Source organism: Plectrocnemia conspersa, unplaced genomic scaffold (genome assembly GCF_051122295.1).
Source record: "Plectrocnemia conspersa isolate PC_06_02 unplaced genomic scaffold, ASM5112229v1 ptg000011l, whole genome shotgun sequence".
In the NCBI taxonomy this organism is placed as follows: Eukaryota; Metazoa; Arthropoda; class Insecta; order Trichoptera; family Polycentropodidae; genus Plectrocnemia; species Plectrocnemia conspersa.
Genome location: NW_028277175.1, coordinates 6,341,697 through 6,361,567, shown reverse-complemented (window position 1 = coordinate 6,361,567; position 19,871 = coordinate 6,341,697). Strand labels below are relative to the sequence as shown.

The 19,871-nt window shown below is 29.7% G+C and overlaps 2 protein-coding genes across 2 annotated transcripts in view; one reads left to right on the top strand and one right to left on the bottom strand.

The window, feature by feature from the left end:
* LOC148229258 (uncharacterized) overlaps positions 1-14,480 on the top strand; it is a 309,266-nt gene extending 294,786 nt beyond the window's left edge. Inside the window, exons 33-40 of the mRNA XM_088196483.1 lie at positions 1,999-2,154; positions 10,737-10,889; positions 10,955-11,031; positions 11,104-11,283; positions 11,352-11,549; positions 11,610-11,796; positions 11,866-12,001; positions 13,990-14,480. Coding sequence (XP_088052609.1) covers positions 1,999-2,154; positions 10,737-10,889; positions 10,955-11,031; positions 11,104-11,283; positions 11,352-11,549; positions 11,610-11,796; positions 11,866-12,001; positions 13,990-14,041 — 1,139 coding nt within the window. The 3' untranslated portion in view covers positions 14,042-14,480. The remainder of the gene's footprint in view (positions 1-1,998; positions 2,155-10,736; positions 10,890-10,954; positions 11,032-11,103; positions 11,284-11,351; positions 11,550-11,609; positions 11,797-11,865; positions 12,002-13,989) is intronic.
* A 641-nt stretch (positions 14,481-15,121) lies between these two features.
* On the bottom strand, positions 15,122-19,521 carry LOC148229257 (caspase drICE-like). The gene is made up of 5 exons (XM_088196484.1): positions 19,419-19,521; positions 17,825-17,988; positions 16,200-16,360; positions 16,003-16,111; positions 15,122-15,927 (listed from the first exon to the last, which is right to left on the bottom strand). The coding sequence occupies exons 1-5, from the start codon at positions 19,484-19,486 to the stop codon at positions 15,740-15,742; spliced, it is 690 nt and encodes a 229-aa protein (XP_088052610.1). The 5' UTR covers positions 19,487-19,521; the 3' UTR covers positions 15,122-15,739.
* Positions 19,522-19,871: the final 350 nt, after the last annotated feature.

The following is a 19,871-nucleotide window of genomic DNA, read 5'->3' as shown; positions in this document are numbered from 1 at the left end:
AATCCAGGTCGATGTAGTCTATACCGATTTTCAAACAGCATTCGACAAAGTTCTTCTTTGGTAGCTAAACAATTTTTAATTTTTAGCTTTCTTCCAAGTTTCTCAAGTGACTTCCGTCATTATGTGAGCTATGGTAATCGTCGCTTTGATGAGTATTTTGCTTAGCCTGGAGTACCACAGGGGTTTAATTTAGGGCACCTGCTCTTTTTTCTCTTTATTAACGATATACATATGGCAAGTGAGAGCTCAGATTATTTTATGCTAAAGACCTGAAAGTGTTCAAGATTATTAGCACAAATCGTTTATAAAAATACATTGATAAAAGTGGTTGATCGATAATGGAAATCTGACCCATTAGAATTTTCTAAAAGTTCAGGTCTCTAAGTGGTTTAAGCAAAAATACTTTTATCAATGACATAGAAGTGACATTCCGCAAGAGTGAAAATTTAATATGCACATCGCTAATGTTTGCAATAAGATGTTGAGGATGCTCGGCTTCGTTATACGGAGCGCGTCACTTTACCAAATTATTGTTGATTCGCCTTTTGTAAGATACGCTAGTTCATAACGTCTTATAATATATATAACCCTACTGTCTGAAACCACAGTGAAGCAAAAACTCGTTTCAGCGATTTTCAGCTACTATAGAGTGATCAAGAGAGTCGCGATCGCGTCCCTTATTCTTGACCGTTGCGGCCAGAATGTTATGGCTTAAGAATGCTCTTAACCTCTATCTATGCGCCGTGTCCCTCACGGACGAATGATACGAAACAGCGAAGGGAGTAAGGATGCTCCGTGAATAATACGACTGTATGATTCTGTAGTTTCTAGCCACTGATTGGTTTATATATTTTGTTTTTACTAATTTATAATAAAAACAATGATAAATTGATTATTGTGTTACACGTGTGTGTAATGTATTATGTTGACATCATCTAGAGTCTGATACAATACTGAGATAAATCTATAATAATTTCCGTGTCAATGACATTACATTTAATTAAAAATTACGAGCATCTCGAACAACACAAAACAATATTTTATTTATCTATCTGTGCTTGATTAACAAAATAATAATATAGTTATAGAAGAAAGCTCGCGTGCCGCACTTTATGGACCTCTGCTCTAAATGTTGTATAGTCCCAGAAATAATATTTTAATTTTAAAATAAAACTCTATCAAAGAATCGTGTGCAAAAAATGATCATAAATAGGTCAGATGTACCTACTATGTATAACATGTGCGTTAGCGCGATTGTATCATCACTCTCCATTGTCGCGTGCGTTTATTTATATTTCCAATGTAGAAAGACCCGATGACTATCGTGAAATAGTCATCCCTGAAAATAGAACACGTACCGTTCGGAAATGTGTCGTAAGAGCGGCGTACGTAACCTGGAACGAGTTTTTCAAGGTTGGAAAAAGTATTTTCGTGTCTTGTTACAAATTGTGCGAAACGACGAGGAATTCACACATGTGAATTCGGCTCTGGAATTGTGTTTAAAAATCTTATGGAATATTAAAAAGATAAAATCTTTATTTTTCTGAATTAACTAGTGTATGTATTTAGCATAAATGATCCGAAACATTTTAACCAACAAGACCTTTATTTTAGAATGACTATTTTTCAATTAGAGGTGATTATTTATATTAATAACTATGAAACTAATATAGAAACATGAATAAAACTTTTTAAATAGATGCACTTTTAGAATTGTTAATGCATCGCATATAGAGGTACAATAGAAGTTTCTTGTTAAAAAAGGGATGTATGAAAAAATGTGTGATGGTTAAGATAAATCGACTTAGAAATAAATAGTTAACCCATTCTGTTATTCACGATTGAAGCTTAATAAATAAAGATGATAACTATCGTTCCTTTTAAAGAATATGTGTGATTAAAATCTAAATTTCCACATAATTATGCGCCTGAATTGTTACAATAACTTTGTGATGTGATAGTACTACGTGCAAAAAATGTAAACAATACTTTTTTTAGATGATCGAAGCCAAGAAGGAGAGGAGAGAGACCCTAGAAGAGATTCGACTGAATCTGAGCACGAGTTTAGAAAAAAATACCAAGCCATCACTCACAGAATGGTTCACAGGAAGTCTTGCATCGAAATGTACAAGAGACAGTCTTCGAATACATTTGGTATGTTTCATATATTTTTTGTTGTATATTCTCTTAAGAATGAAAGATTCTATCTACACACTATTAAGCTTTAGTTTGATAGCCCCTATTCTTGACCAAGTGATGCTCTGGTTTATATTTATAGTTAAGTGGGTTCTGTTAAGTAAGACAGTATCTTGGGTATGCAATATAAATTACTTTCGAGAGGGTCAACATTTGGCATGCACTGATTTATTTTATCTTTAATTATGATGCATTTGCCTTTGAGAAATGCTTTTATGCATCTGGTTTTTAGACGTATTTTTGTTGTAATATATGTTTTATTTAAGCTCAATATATCTTCTTCTCTAAATTGGGTGTCAAAACTGATTATTGATGGCAAATGTCTGTTAAGCTATTAAGTCTGCTTCTCTTTTTTTTTATTTTCGACATACCACTTGGCAAAGCCGCACAAGTGCGTACGCAGAGCTTTTACTCCTTTTTTTGTGTTTAGTATATCAAGTGTTTGTAAGCATTTTGTATATAATACATATTTTTGGGTACATTTTAAATTTAAATAATAATAAATAATAACTTTAACAACCTGTATAATAAATTAAAATAAAAATTAATATTTGTATGGTACATAAAAAAAATCTGACGATTTTTTAAAGCTCATTGATAAAACTCATTTTTTTTAAATATTTTTCATAAGCCTAAAAAAGTTTTTAATTAAGTCTTAATATGATATATTACTTGTTTTTCACTATGATTAAAAATGGATTTATAATTATCGATTATAATATAATAAAAATTAAATGGTAAAATTAAAATTTATTTTGGTTTAAAATAAAAATTAGACCTTGGTTAGGCCTGGTCATAATTATATAATTCAGGGTCAGGATATATATCAAATTGTTAAAATAAAAATAGCATACGAACAAAATTGAACACCCCATTAATTACTCAACGAATCTATTTAATTGTATGTAGGACGCAAATGTATTCAGAGCGACAAACGTAACGGAAATAACGATAGAGCGGCGGCGAAGAGAACGCTTGGCTTGTTGAGTTGACTGCTGACCATCTGTCAATATAAAACTGAACTTGAGGTTAAAACACAGAGCATATAATATAAATACTGGCTATTCTTCATAAATACTGACTAATGAACAGTAATATATACTGACTGAAACAAATTATTTTGACCATCTATCTAAATAATACTTACTATTTAATATAAATTCTGACTAGTCCAATTTTAATTATTATCATTTATTATAAATTCCGCATAAAAATAATTTAAAAAAAATTTAACGTAAAGTTATATGCATTTTTGTGTTCCGACATTTTAAAACTGGCTATCAAACACAAACTATGCGACAATGGTAAATGTCAATTTACATGCGCATCATCGATAGTAGTATCAACGTTAAAAAAATAAGATGTAACGATTTTATCTAGTAAGCAAAAAGTTACTTCATTAAAATTAGTGAGATTAAGTTAAATATGTCGCGAATTCTCTCAGAAAATTGGCGAGTCGTATCATCTACACGCAGTTGTCGTCTGCGCATCCAAAACGTCGTAAGCGCCTACCGGCCGCTTCACACGTCGTTCGAGCGCGGTCTAGTCTAGGCCTGGCGCTATTCGTGTTCTATTTTTGCCGCACGCTAGATTTACCGATCCGATCGAGTGGATTTATTCATCTTTCCCTCCGTCGCCAGTTGACCGCCGGCCACGGCGTCGACGCGACTCGGTTTTTGTACGCGTCGAAAATAAGTCACGCGAATGGTTACCATACCCCGAACGACTCTGGAATGACCGGCCAAAATGGTGACAGGTACCTATCGGCCGCCCGGTGCCTCTGCAGCTGTGGAACACATCGATTTTCACCGACGCTTTCCGCACCGAAAGCGGAACGGGCGGAAAATCGATGACGGACACGCCGGAAACCCGCCTCGTTCGTAAGCACCACTGGAATGAATCAGCTGTGAAAGGGTTATGCCCTAAAAGCAAAGTTGTGACACACTGAAACTAGTTTGAATTGCCAAATCGATGGTATCTGTCGTTTGGCTGCTGGCAGTTCATCGAAAGATGCAACGAGATAGTACTGAGACAATATGTATACTTTAAAATGCTACGTGTGAAATCAATCAATCAATCAACCATCACCTCCCCCTCATGCCTACATGCATTTCTTATCTTATTCATATTATTTCTCTTCATCGACGTGTCTTATAATAGACTATGTGCGCTCAGTAATTACTCTACAGCTGTTCAGCTCTTTCAGCACTTTCACCAGTTATATTGTAGGTTTTAGTACATTTGCATCCCTTGTATCAACATTTTCTTTTATGATAATGTTTATAAGAAAAATATAGTATTCTCTTCAGTATGTTAAAAATTATATTGAAGGTATTAATAATTGTAATAAAGTGATAAAAAAATTAATTCTGTAAAAAAAATTTTCCATGACAGTTGTTGTAACTTTAAATTAATTATATTTGAAATAAAACAAAGATGAGATTAAAAAATATGAATAAAATTCGCCGACCGGAAAATTCATGGCGTAACTCTATGATAAGCTTCTATACATTTTTGCAATCTGCCGATTCTCACTCGGAGCAGTTTTGTTTTATCTGATTATTAATGTAGTTCATAAATTATTGAAACAAAGATAAGACCGATTAGAGTAATTGTCGGTATGTCTGTAACAAATTTTTGCCATTTAAATACTTCCGACTTCTATTAAAATTTTCTAATAAAGCATGCATATTTACGAACCCACCCTTTCTTATGCAGTGGTTGTACAACACTTCAAAATATTCATATAAATTAATTTCTAATAAAAGGTGTTCCATGAAAATTTTTGAGAAATCAGCAAATATCTCAAGAAATAAGAATTTTAGATTAGGCATTTTTCTCAAAAAAAAACATCTGGCAAGGACCCACGCTTTTTATGCATCGGTATAAAAATTATTAGGTTTCTTTTGTAACATGGCAAGCCTAATATATTACCAACATAATAAATAACTATCAAAACATAATATACATTTTTGTAAAACTACCATACTGTTGTGTGGAATTCAATCAAATATATTTAATTTTTAAGTGTTTTTTTATTAAGAAAAAAAATATTAAAAAAAGTTGAACCCATTTCTTCCTAATATTAGTCCAGGACTAGATTTGATTATTCGAATAAATTTATTCTCATCTTAAATATGCCAGATAAAATCACATACTAAATATGTATTGTAAATCTTCCGTTGCGTCTAATTAAGTAGTGAGACAGCAAACTAAAATTAAAGTACAAATCAATAACATATATTTTATTAATTATTAACTAATAATACAGCTTATAAGCAATTTCGTACAACATTCAATGTATAAAAACACCTATGGACACGAGGCTTTTTATCTTTTAACTTTTGTCCACAATAGCATTTTATTTTTTATGTTGCAGCTGCGCCTCGGAATATGTTTAAAATTATTTTATGTCAAGCGGAAAAATGCTTAATAATGGTACCCAAATACGATAGATATTAAAAAAAAACATTTGAGAAAATAAGAATTCGAACCCTTTCAGATATTAGTTACTAACTATATCACTGAAGCACACTTGTCAATATCTTATATGTGTTCAAAGCATTTCAATACACATATTTTTGGATCCAAATTCTACATCACATGATGTGGTAGAAACAATCATTACAACATGAGTTCCATTGCACAGTTTTTTGAACACAATTTATACAGCAGTATATTATGAGCAATAATGCTATTTTCACATTTTCTAATACATAGTTTCCCAAACATTTTTGGTCTCTTTCTGGAAAACTTGTTTTCAATCGCGATCATTTCGTAATTTTAACTCTTGGAGTAATATTGATTTAGGAAATCAATAGTGTGTGAATATGGGGAGATTACTATAATTATCGTCTTACTTCATGGTCATGTGTTTGATAAATACATTTTTTAATTTAATTTGCCATAGGGCCAGAATTAACTTCTTTCATCTCTTCCAGATTTATTCAAGTCATTTATTGGCAAAATACAATTATAATAAATAAAGTATAGAAACAGGTGGAAAAACTTACTAAACTTAACTAAATAATTATAAGTTTTGTATTAGCCCTTTAACCACGGATGACATTTATAGATGTCATCAAAAAAATTGTTTATAAGTCAATTTTTATTAGTTCATTTCTTAATGATTATTTTTTGCTATTCGTAATATTAAAATCAGTATACTGAAATATTTTGCAATGCCCTACTTTTAGCTTGTAGAGACAATTTTTAAACCAAATATTAGTAGCAAATTCTCTTAAGATAAGTTTGGGATTAATGAATGTGCGTAGAATAACCGATAGGTGGTGATGGGATGTAAGTAATAAAAAAAGGCTCTTAATATGTTTTATGCCTAGAAGCACGATGGAAATGACTAGGAGAAATAAGATTTTAATGAACCATTTTAGTCAATATGATTTTAGTGAAATCTTTAGAAAAAGTTTATCATGTTTTTTGTATGAAGTTGAAATGACGAAAATCATTCGCTTTTGAAAAAAATGTTTCAACTTAAGTATTTTAAAAATTTAACCTGTGGTATATTTTAAGTTTCATCTAAGTGGTTGACGCAAGTATATAGGCTATATTAGTATTTCAATCGTTTTAAGTACCGCAAGGATCTTATTTGGGTCCGTTACTTTTCCTTCTCTATTTAATTACATCCATGCGAATATTAATAATTTGTATTATATGTTTCGATATTGGTCGCAAAAGTGCGGATTCGCTAAAAAGAACCTGAATTCATTGCAAACAGAGTACTTTTCAGTATCGATGAGCACGACTTAGTCTATTTTTATATCATTTGTGACGCTTAAAATGTTTCATTATGGGCAACACGTGTCATTAATATATCGGCGATTCGCATTCTGTACGATACGTTAGTTCTTAACGTTCTGAAATATGGCTAGAAATTCACCAAAGAGAATTATTGATTATGGTTTGACAGGTATTAGAAGAAGTTTCTTAGATATTAGAGAGATACAACTTATTGTTTTTTTGAAACGTAGCGTCTGCTTAATATTTACTGCTGTAACTTCAAAAAGGTTCTGATAGAGTCGCGATCGCGTCCTTTATTCTATCCGTCGTGGCCAGAATGTAAACGTTCAAGAACACGCCTCTAACATAAGCTATCCAGCTTCTCAATGATGTTTTCAACTACATGCAGTTAGCACATTTTATTTTTTAGGTGTGCCTCATTATCATATAGTCCACTAAAGTGTGTATTTATAAACCACGTTTGAATATGTGTTTATATTTGGGTGCAAATTACATATACTTTTAAATATTATGAATACAATAAATTAATATTCTATTATTTTCATTCATAGAGAACATTTTTTAGAAATATATAATCATGGTTTATAAGTAATACTAATACACCCAATCACACATCGACCCTTTCACAGCCATCTTGTTTATAAACATATCGATTTAACTGTGTCACGAACATGGTATTTTGAAAGTAGACCTTGAACTTTATTCGTCAGTGGTGCTTAAGAGTGAGACGTGTTTTCAAAAGCTCTCCAAATGAATAAAAATACCGAACAGTACAGTGATATTTTGACAACAGCACCAGAGAACCGACACCCCCTGTCGCTGAAGCGAAGCCTCGAAGAAATATTCAAGCTCATGCTGATGGTGTGGTGCAGAGAAAACCAAGCCGTCAAGATCTTTTCGACTGAATCGTGTGGTAATTTTTTTTAAAAGTTCAGAGTCCTCGCTTTTCTACCATAATTTTGTGGTTTTTTTGAGCGCGTTTTGAATTTTTGCAATCGTGCCAAAACGCACGCAAAACTCTCGGTCAACTCTAATGAATGAGTTGTGTTATATATACAAAAAATACACATCATATGCATAAATAACTGTTACTGTTATAATAACATGTGAAATATTTCTGGGCGGATTTGTATTTAATTAGCAATGCAGTATTTAAAAGTAATATATCGTCGTTTTACGAAATAAATACAATAAATACAATAAATATAATTTCATGCCTTTTTTGATTACGCACATTTGTAGTAGTCATATTTTTTTGTAGCAAAGTCTATAAATGTGACTTGTTTACCTTATCAAAATAAATTATCAACGGATTAGCAAATTATCAATAGTGATTATTTAAAATACTAACTAAACATTTATGTAACATATTTTTATTCGTTGTTGTAATTACAATCAATATATAATATTATATAACAGTAACTTTACCTGTGTTTTCAATTTTTTCTAGACTAGTATCGTACACATTCATTAAAAATTAAATCAAACTCGTTCATTGAGTTTGGATATATAGATATAATATTCCATAATTTTAAAATTATACCCATAAAAATTATATATCCATCCCACCAATTAACATAAATCAATATATCGCAGATAGTTTCGCACAAAATTTTCATTCTGTTTTCGAGGAAGCTTTTTCGCATGCTTCTTTTTCTTCTTGTTCTTGGTCTTCAGTACTGACCTTCAAGAAAACTGAGCGCCCAGATCTTAAGTACGGCTTTGAAAAGTTGAAAACGGAGCATTCTTCTGGACCTAATTTAGTACCTGATTTAATTTTTAAGTGCTGTGAAATCAGTCTCGCCGCTCCGCAAAAATGTTTTGCTCTGATTCTCAAGACGTCATCATTTCCTAGTTTTTAAAAATGCACACTTGTGCTCAAAGAATGATAGACTAATTGCAGAGTTGTCAGCTCCTGCTACATTGTTAGCAATCCATAAATGCATCTTCAATCATTTGCGGTAAGTTTTGTTGGACCAACAGGATGGGATGTGGTGTCAAAAGTTCTTAATACGGGAATTCAAGTAGACGTCGTATATACAAATGATAAGGTTTGTCATAAGTTATTACTTAAACGATCGTCGGACCTAAGTTGCACAGTTTATAACTTATGACAGCCAATTGTCGAAAAAGTATTCACAAAGGTTTCTCAAGGGTCTTCAGCTTGCAGATGATTTATAATTGATTAAATACAGACTCCTTCTTTTTACAAAATGATTTTGATTCTCTATAGAGATGCGTTTACGTATGCTATACTTTGTCACTTTCTCGATCCCGTTCGCTTTAAGATTATACCTACGATCTCGGTGAGAAAGATCTCTAAATCTATTTTGTGTGCAAGTAGATGTTATCTCTATACGTTAACGATAAAATCATTTAAGACAACATGATTAATGATTTATTTATTGTAATTGAAAGCCTTTAATGGTATTAAATTATAGAAAATATATATGACACAATTAATGTGAATTTTATACATTTCAATTAAAAAAATTGTGTATTTATTGTTCTAAATTAAGTACAATATTTTCGTTTTTTGTGTAAATTATATTAAATATATATATATATATATAGAAATATATATATATATATATATATATATATATATATATATATATATATATATATATATATATATATATATATATATATATATATATATATATATATATATATATATATATATATATATATATATATATATGGTTAATAATAATATTTCTAGGAGTCGGATTACTCCGCGTACTTTTTTGATTCCGTGTGGAATCATTGTCCCTACGAACAACCACATGCTGGGCTTTGCCCACACCGGATGTTCATATTCTCAATTTTCCCCTGAGGATGGCCGGGCGAATCTGGCCGAAACGTAGGGACCATGATTCCACACGGAATCAAAAAAGTACGCGGAGTAATCCGACTCCTAGAAATATTAACCATATATATATATATATATATATATATATATATATATATATATATATATATATATATATATATATATATATATATATATATATACATATATATATATATATATATATATATGTGTATATATATTTATTTATATATTTATATATACATATATATATATATATATATATATATATATATATATATATATATATATATATATGTATATATATATATATATATATATATATATATATATATATTTATATATATACATATATATATATTTATATATATATATATATATATATATATATATATATATATATATATATATATATATATATATATATATATATATATATATATAGATTTTTAGATTTTCGCGAGTGTAATTATTTTTGAAATCTCGGGATTCATCGCGATGTTTTCTTACTTGTATTCTATTGCCATACTATTAAACAAAAACATTAGCATCTACACAAATGACTCATTCAAGACAAATGGACAAATAATTAATTTAATTAATAATGCCCCACCGGAAAGAGTATATATGACTAGGTCAAGAACAAGAGCGGCAGTCGCAAATAATTCGTGATCATGGCCGGAAAATCACGGCCGAAATATAGAATACAAGTAAGAAAAAATCGCGATGAATCCCGAGATTTAAAATATATATATATATATATATATATATATATATATATATATATATATATATATATATATATATATATATATATTTTATCAATATTTGTCATGGATGCCACACGATCTTACTTTTATGAGCGTCTGACGTTTCGAAGAGTCTGTCACTCTACATCTTCGGAGACTATCAGTTATATATATTATATTAATAATTATAATTACAGAGAGCGACAAGACTGTGATAGTTCGAAGGGACAGTGGAGAGTTTGGATTCCGAATCCATGGCAGCAAACCTGTCGTTGTGTCGGCTATAGAACCCGACACACCAGCAGAAACTTCCGGCTTGGAAGTTGGTGATATAGTAATAGCTGTAAACGGTATGAAAAACTTCATCGATCGGAAAAATTAAAATCAATTTTTTAATCTTATTTTATATATACAGGTATCAATGTATTGGACAAGTCACATTCAGAAGTCGTTAAGATAGCACACGCAGGTTCTGATATTTTAGAACTAGAAGTAAGAAATTTGATCCATTTTTTTTGTGAATATTAAATTTATAACGAATTGATCATTTATTTTTAATTGTAGGTAGCAAGAACATGCGATGTGGTAGCTTCTTTGGCGGGCGTCAGTAGCACTGCAGCCCTTTATTCGGGATATTTGTGGAAGCAAGCAGGACATGCCAGTGGACAACCAGGACAACGATGGACACGCCGGTGGTTCTGTCTCAAGCGAGACAATTGCCTATATTATTACAAGACTGATTCTGTATTATTATTTTTTTATTTAAATATGTGTTTGGAAGAGAGATAATTTATCTTGTGCATATACCACAGGATCTTCAGCCCGTTGGAGCACTTATGCTAATAAAATACGAAGTGACTAGGACAATAATGCCAGACCAGTCGAACAGACCACATAGCTTCAGAATTCACAAAGAAGGCACTTCGGGGCTGCATTTAGCTGGTGATACTGAAGAAGCCACGACGAGGTGGATAGCCGTCATCAGTCATGCTGTGGAAAAATGTTCACAGGTTAATTTTTAAAACATTTTAAATAACTGCTATTATTCTAAGCTCATGCTATAATTCCAGCGCGACACTTGGTTAGAAGCAACGATAAGAAACATGAAAGTGTCTCCTAGTCAAGTCCAGCGGCCGGACTGCTTTGGTTATCTTATGAAATTAGGAAATAAATGGAAATCGTGGACGAAGAGATACTGCGTTTTGAAAGACGCGTGTCTCTACTTCTACCAAGACGGCAACAGCAAAAATGCTTTTGGTACGTTATTTGGCAATCTTATATTTATTGGATTTATGCTTTTATATTTCACTTTAATATTTTTTTCAGGAATGGCGTGTTTACACGGCTATAGGGTTCAACAGTCTGCGACCGGTGGTAAAAAATCTGCTTTTGAAATAATGCCACCAGAACCGAAGCAAAGGCATTTCTATTTCCATACAGACTCGGAAATGGATAAAAAACGGTATTTATGACTAAACATTGTACATAATAGTATTAAAAGTAATACATATATTTATATTTATGGATTTGAGTTCTATGAATCTGTATTTTATACACTTTTAATATTTCATACATATATGATATTTTCTATGAGCTAAAGTAGCGCATAGTTTGTTTTGAATATTTAATTAATCTATATTATTTATCACGATAGTAATCCATAATATATTGCTTATAAAGATATAAAAAAATCAATCAGAAATATAATTACATATCAATTACTAAATATGGTCTTCTAGACTCATTATAAAATGAAAAACACTAGAATCCATATGGGATTCGGACCCAGGTCTTTCAGATTTTTTTGTACCAATTGTAAATCGTGCTGGTCGATTTGAGTGGTTGTGATAGATGGTAGTCGAGCCATTTAAATGGGATTCAAACCCAGATCTTTCGAGTATTAGTCATTACCAATATCACTGGTAAAACATTCAATCATGGCTTTTTTAGTCATTTGTAAATTATAAATTATAATGTAAAATTAACTGTATTTTAAATGCTGAAGCTACTTTAAGCACTTTTTTGCAAGATAGTTAATTTTTATATACAATATTTATCAATAGAGAGACCGCGCTAGTTGACGCCCAGCTCGCAAATGACTCGAGCTTCGCAAGAGCTCTCTATTTATAGTCAATCGCGTACGGCTCGCGCAAGCACGTGCTTAACCCTTTGCACTCTTAATCGTTATCGTACTAGGTATGTCGTCAGCTCGGGAAAAATGAAAAAGGTTAAATTAAAATTATATATGTAGAGCATAAATATAAATAAACTAATACCAAAAACGAAGAAATCAGAACAAATATTTACATTTCTCTAAATTACATTTTTATTTATTTTGGTTCTCTCAAGTACCATTGGTTGACAATCCATAACAATAAATAAACACAATAGGGCGACCCCCCATTTTAAAATATTTATGGGACCAAAAAATGTTTTAACCATAAATAAGTAAATATACACAAATAACAAAGACATGCCGCTCAGTTTTAGATAAAGGTATCTACCTGCGAACGAAGAAAGCTTACATTGCTTGCACAAGGTATATCTAGGTTTATATAAACTGATGTTAGGTATATTTTTAAAAACTAAAATACGTCCCATCGAAGGTCAAATGAAACGTTGCACTTAATGTCATATACAGTTTGCGGGAACTTGGGGCCCAGGACATTTATCACTTGGAAATATTGCTATTTTTAGGGTACATTGTCATTACTAGTTATTATTCTCCAATTTTCTGATGTGGTGCGATTTGTTTGAGGTATCGTTTCTTTCGCTGTTATTTTAATTGCCTGTATTCCATATTCGATTCAAGGCAACATGCCTAGTTTTGACATTACTTTCTTTACTATCATCATTGGAAGATGAAAAATCAAACATGAAATCCTCTCCATCACTATCACTACAAAACATATTATCATTACAATCACTATATTTAGCGATAGCACTGTTTTTTTTACAATACAATTTAAAAAATATTTTCACAATAAAATTTAAAAAAAATGAAAAAATAAGTAATTAAAACAAAATTATTAATCACTATAGTCTTACATAGACACAAATTATGTACACCCGAGACTGTCGAAACCCCAATAGGCAATAAAAACGTCACCGACGCGTGTCTAGCCTTCGGAGAAATCTACGGCACATCTGCATTTAAATTTAGTCATCAGAAAAACCCCGACTTATCCCGATAAATGAGCTCTCCTCGGCTTAATTCAAGTAAAAATGATATTTTTTTGATCAGATACGCTTCTTGAAACTCTTGCCTACAACACTGCAGAAACGCCATTCAAAACATGCACAGAAATTACCCAAAAATCGACGTTATATTTCATTATTTGAAATGGTGCGCCTGACGCACCCTACGAGTAATATAGAGCCAAGCGATGATGCGTCTCACGCACCTTACGAGCAGAAAGGGTTAACTTTATTTTTATTATTTGTTTTCAGATGGGTAGCGGCGCTCGAATACTCGATCGATAGATGGATGAAAGCAGGGTGACGAACAGCCGCTGACTCCGACTTATCATTAAACAAAAACAAGATAGAGACGGACCAATTCCAAACCCAGCATCAACGTTGGATTTAATCTTTCAACAAGTGTCAGTGATTTATAACAAACTGCATCTTGCTCAACACATAACATACATCATATACACATTTATACTACGAATTTGTCTGAAGTAAGTTGCCTCCACTACAAACATGAACACATGTACGTTTAACCTTGAATCGTATTAAATCATGATAGTACGAATTAAATTATTGCGTGATAGGCAAAATAAATATTTGTATGTATCGAATGATAAAAATATATACGAATATATAAAAATATATTTTAAATAAATATAACGAACGAATATATAATATGAAGTGCAACGTGTATTTGTAAGACACAAGTGTTCTTGATATATTGTATTAAATACAACTACAAAAAAAAACGAAAATATATCATGCAAAGTATTGTGCATTGAATTATCAAAGATTTATATAGCATATTGTATGTTTATTATGTATTTAAAAAATATTACTCATATAAATGTTAATCATTGTTTATTTATCATATGATTTTTTAAACGCGTTATAAATAAAGCATGTATGTCTATAATATAAATACAATGTATAATATGGACAAAAAATATTATTTTTTGCTTTTTAAATCTATATTTGTATATATGATTGAGAAGACAGTATTTTTTTGTATATTTCTGAGGTCACTAATTATATTTAAAGCTTCTATGATATACACAAAAACTAGCGTAACTAGGACGTGAAAAGTTTATAGAGTACATAAATCTTTGTCCAGCAATCCTTTATATTGTAGATGAAATGTAACAACTATAAATTTATAATGAAAAATTTCAAACCTAGTTACGCTTCTGATTTCAAAAGATTCTATACAACTTAATTTATCTGTAGATTTTCAAACTTCATTTATATTATAACATCTTGCCATTCCAAAATATTGAATATGAATGATTTGTTATCAGTGAACAATTTTATCGAGTCGTGTTATGTAAATAAAAATATTTAATATTACATATATACGCATTTACTTTATTAAAATCATAATAAAAAATACATATGTTGCATCTTTAAAAAAACATTTATTAAATAAAACACCAGATAAATTAGATAATTAATAAAATGGGCCATGTAGTTTATGTATGTATGTATATATGTATAAGGCTGTTTTTAAGCGTGCTGCTGCCCTTATTTTTTTAATATTGTATTAAACCTCATTTATCATTTTTAATGTGTAATAGACATTTTTTATATTATTAAAATCTGTTTTTTTTTTAAATTTAAAATATTATCAATTAATCGCAAAAACGGCCTTATACATATATACGTGTGCACAAATATAATATACATAAAGTAATATTATAAAAGCTCAAAACATGATAAACAAAGACTAATAAAAAAAGTTAGCGTTATTAAAACGAAACGATTAAAACGAGTCGTAAGTTGCACTTATAATATTATACATACATATTATATAAATCGATGCAAAAAAAACTTTTTTTTGCAATATCCTAGTAAAAAGTCTGTGTTTTTTATATTAAAAAGCGAATATATGATATGTAGTTGAAATAATGTTCATTTTAAATATCAATGTAACTGAAATAATATGGATGTTTTGTGTAAAACTGTATGAATATTAAAAATATACCCATGGAAATATAATATGATTATTTTATTATTCAAATTTTAATAAATATGTTAGTGTTGAAACGCACTTAATAATGCATACATCATTTTCTTCAGAAACCTGCCTTTGAACATAGGTTATCATTTTATTGACATCCCATTCATTGTGCTTCTCTGTTAGGACTTCGGCTAATATTTCAATGAAGCAACCAAATGGAGATTTATTTGCTGGATTTCCTGAACAGTAGTAAAAACAGATAATAGTGGATTTGATATATTATATTAAAATAATACTAAAAATAATATACATACCATTTTCAATGAACATTTGTAAATAATTCGCCATTTTTGGAAATCGTAAAGGTTTTTTCGTTCTTTTTACTACTTCTGCATCCGTTCTATTAGAGTTGTCAAAATGAGCCTATTATTTAATTCGTATTTCATTTAAATTAAATTAAAAAGTATATATTTTATATATTAACGAATAACTAATTTTCATAAATACAAACCTGAACAATGAAAAGTTTTGGTATGCTAGCTAATCCTTTAAATTTCATCCATAGGTCATCCATTTTATATGTATTTAGATCATCAGCATAAATTTCTCCAGGTTTCTTGCTTTCCGTAATAACAATCACAATTAAGCAGCTTAAATCTTCTCTTTTTTCAGCTAAAATTCAACATAAGATTTTATTTCATAACAATCAATATTGTATTTATTACACGTGTAATATTTGGTTACATTTTAAGCATGAAAGTAGTAGTTTAATTTATTCTAAAATTGATCCGTTTTCAACAAAAAGAGCTGTGTGAATAAATTTCTTAAAAAAGTATTTGGCGACCGAAAGTTGTTTAAACGCGTCATGGTAGATAAATAATTTAGGTCAAAGTTATTTATTATATTTTATTCGATTTATACAATATAATAAATTTTAAATGTTTTCCTTCAAATTGTACTAGAAAGTAATGTAAAGTTTGTGCAAAGTAATCCAAAGATTAATCCAAATCTGAATTTTGGACAAACAACTTTTGGCTTTTACGCCACGATAAGCCACTGGCTACTACTAATTCGGAATATTTTGGCCAAAACCTTTTAAGAAGACCATTATATTGATTTTAGTAGCACAAATACCTTAGCTAATATTAAAAACCCTTTTGTTCGTATAAAACGAGAAGCACTTGAAATAGAAATTCACAAAAATATCGCTATGAACAAAAGAGATGCCACACAATTAAATTACACATTAACACAGACACAAATGACTCATCCTAAACAAATGGACAATTAATTAATATAATTAATAATTTCCCACCGAAACGAGTTTATATGACAAGGTCAAGGACGAGAGCAGCAGTTGCGGATAATTCGGAAAATCACGGCCACGGAAAAGCAATAATGAATTCAAGTAAACAATAATCGCGATGAATCCCGAGATTATTAGAACCATATATATATATATATATATATATATATATATATATATATATATATATATATATATATATATATATATATATATATGGTTAATATTTCTAGGAGTCGGATTACTCCGCGTACTTTCAGATCTGAACAACCACATGCTGGGCTTTGCCCACACCGGATGTTCATATTCTCAATTTTCCCCTGAGGATGGCCGGGCGAATCTGGCCGAAACGTAGGGACCATGATTCCACACGGAATCAAAAAAGTACGCGGAGTAATCCGACTCCTAGAAATATTAACCAAATATTTCTCCGCAAAAACGCATTCAACCACATATATATATATATATATATATATATATATATATATATATATATATATATATATATATATATATATATATATATATATATATATATATATATATATATATATATATATATATATATATATATATATATATATATATATATATATATATATATATATATATATATATATATATATATATATATATATATATATATATATATATATATATATATATTTAATATAATTTGATATCACTATTTGATGATTTTATCATCTATGACTACATAGATGATAAAATCATCAAATTAATAATTGATATCAGAAAGCGATTAATTATAAGTGACATCACCTAGCACTGAAAATGCTATTTAGAAAATGTATTTAGTATTTAGTTCTTACCCTTTTTTAACTCTTCAATGATTTTTTCAACGGCCGGTTTCATATGTATAGTCACTTCAAAATCTAAGCTTTTCAACGCCTTGCTTATGGCTTCATCTGTGCCAACTTCCCTGGCAAAAATTATTGCAAATTTTGTTTTCTCCATATTGTAATATTGGTCAATACTTGAAAATAAATTTAAAATAACATTAAGTATGTAATAAAAATAAATTAAATATTAAATATTTCTGTAAATATTAATAATTATACATTTCCAGCTGAGTATTTTGTGTAATATTGTGTTTTGTTTGCTTATTCTTTCATTTATTAGAAAGCACGTAATATTTACCTTGCTGGATAACTTTAGTTCATTTATTGTTTTACTGGTCTATAAATAAAAGTAAATTTAAATACAAATCAAGCACAAGATCTATTTAAAACGATAAAATTATTAAGTCGACAGCTCAGGATGAAGCTTAATAAAGTTTAACAAAGATGAAGAGAATATTGCCTAGCAAACTTATCCAAGGAATTCAGTACTCGAAACGAATTCAACATTGAACCAGATATTTTATATGCATTGAATTATAAATCTAATAAAAAACTGACTATTAACAAATTTCTAGGAAGCAATGAAAGTCCAGCGGAAATTATTAATTAACTTCGAGACAAGCGTTTTGCTATCTTGTGTAATATTTACAATAAAAATAATATGGAATTTATATTTATGCACAGAAAAAGATTTATCAAAAAATACATAAATTTACATACCGGTAAAATAATATTATATGTAATAAAAAGTCGATTGTATAAATATATAGGTTGGCTAACACCTAAAGAACAAATTGGATTTGTTAAAGAAAAATTAACTGGAGATCAAATATTCATTATTTCACAAATTATTGAAAAATGTAAAATCTCAAAAAGCCAGCAGTTCTTTGCTTCGTATGGTATATACAGAAATTTTCCATATTTGACAATACATGCCTCTGGAATGTATTGTCAAATATAGGAGTCCATTAAATATTGTCTACATAATTCAGAGCTATGTATACTAATAAAGAAAATATAATGAGTATGACAGTAAATAGATGGAATTGCATCATATCAATTGAAGGAAAGAACAACGAAGAAACAGCATTAATAACAATAACTACCGATAAAATTACAAAGGTTTTTTTGTATTTACGTTTATTTTAATGAAATAAATAATTTCACAAACATTATAATTATAAAAAATATAGAGCTTTAGTATCTCAAGCTTTATGTGCTTTTTCATATTGTGCTTGTGTTTTAATATACGGTTGTTTTTATTTTATGTAGTTACCGTAACACGAGAGTGGGTTAGTGTGGTTTTGCAAAATTCTTAAGGTACCTTAATTTTTGCTCTATGATGGCTCATATACATTTTTTAAGTTTAATATAAATTGTAATATAAAAATCTATCGGAAATATAAGTTTAAAATAATCACTAAGTTCGACCTTCCAGACACGAAGAAATACAAAAAAAACACATGGAATTTGAACCCTGATCTTTTAGGTATTAGTCACCCACCATATATTGTTAGATATTACGTATAACATAAACACACATAGATATCAATAAATAACTCACATAGGCTGAGGTGAATTTATTGGTTCGGATTCGCTGTCCGAAGCAACAGATGAACTTTTCTCTGCCATGATTGGAATAAGATATACTTAGTACTTGCCGATCCGAACTATAAGTATATTTTGATTATGATAATAAATTATCTAACCATACACATATCGAAAAGGCGTGGTGCGATTATAAATATTACGTGATAATCTTTAATCAAATACACTTTATAGACCACTTAAATAAACCAATAATTTTATTGCTTATATAATCAGAAAATGTATTAATTTCATTGTAATCCTTTTATAATACAGTGGACATTGACATTCAGATCTTAAGCTTGCTGTAAATTTTTTTTTTAAATATTTGTGTAATATTATTTTCTACTGCACATATTACCACTGTCGCGATAAATAGTGAAAAAAACAATTATGTAAGCAAACACATCTATTCTAAAGATATTTTTAA

What these genes read in the sequence shown, in the direction of transcription:
- LOC148229257 (XM_088196484.1), bottom strand. Translation starts at nt 19,486, where the DNA reads ATGGCAGAGAAAAGTTCATCTGTTGCTTCGGACAGCGAATCCGAACCA. An exon ending in CAAAACTTTTCATTGTTCAG is followed by an intron (nt 16,112 to 16,199) that starts GTTTGTATTTAT and finishes ATTAAATAATAG; the next exon opens with GCTCATTTTGACAACTCTAA. An exon ending in ACAAATGTTCATTGAAAATG is followed by an intron (nt 15,928 to 16,002) that starts GTATGTATATTA and finishes ACTACTGTTCAG; the next exon opens with GAAATCCAGCAAATAAATCT.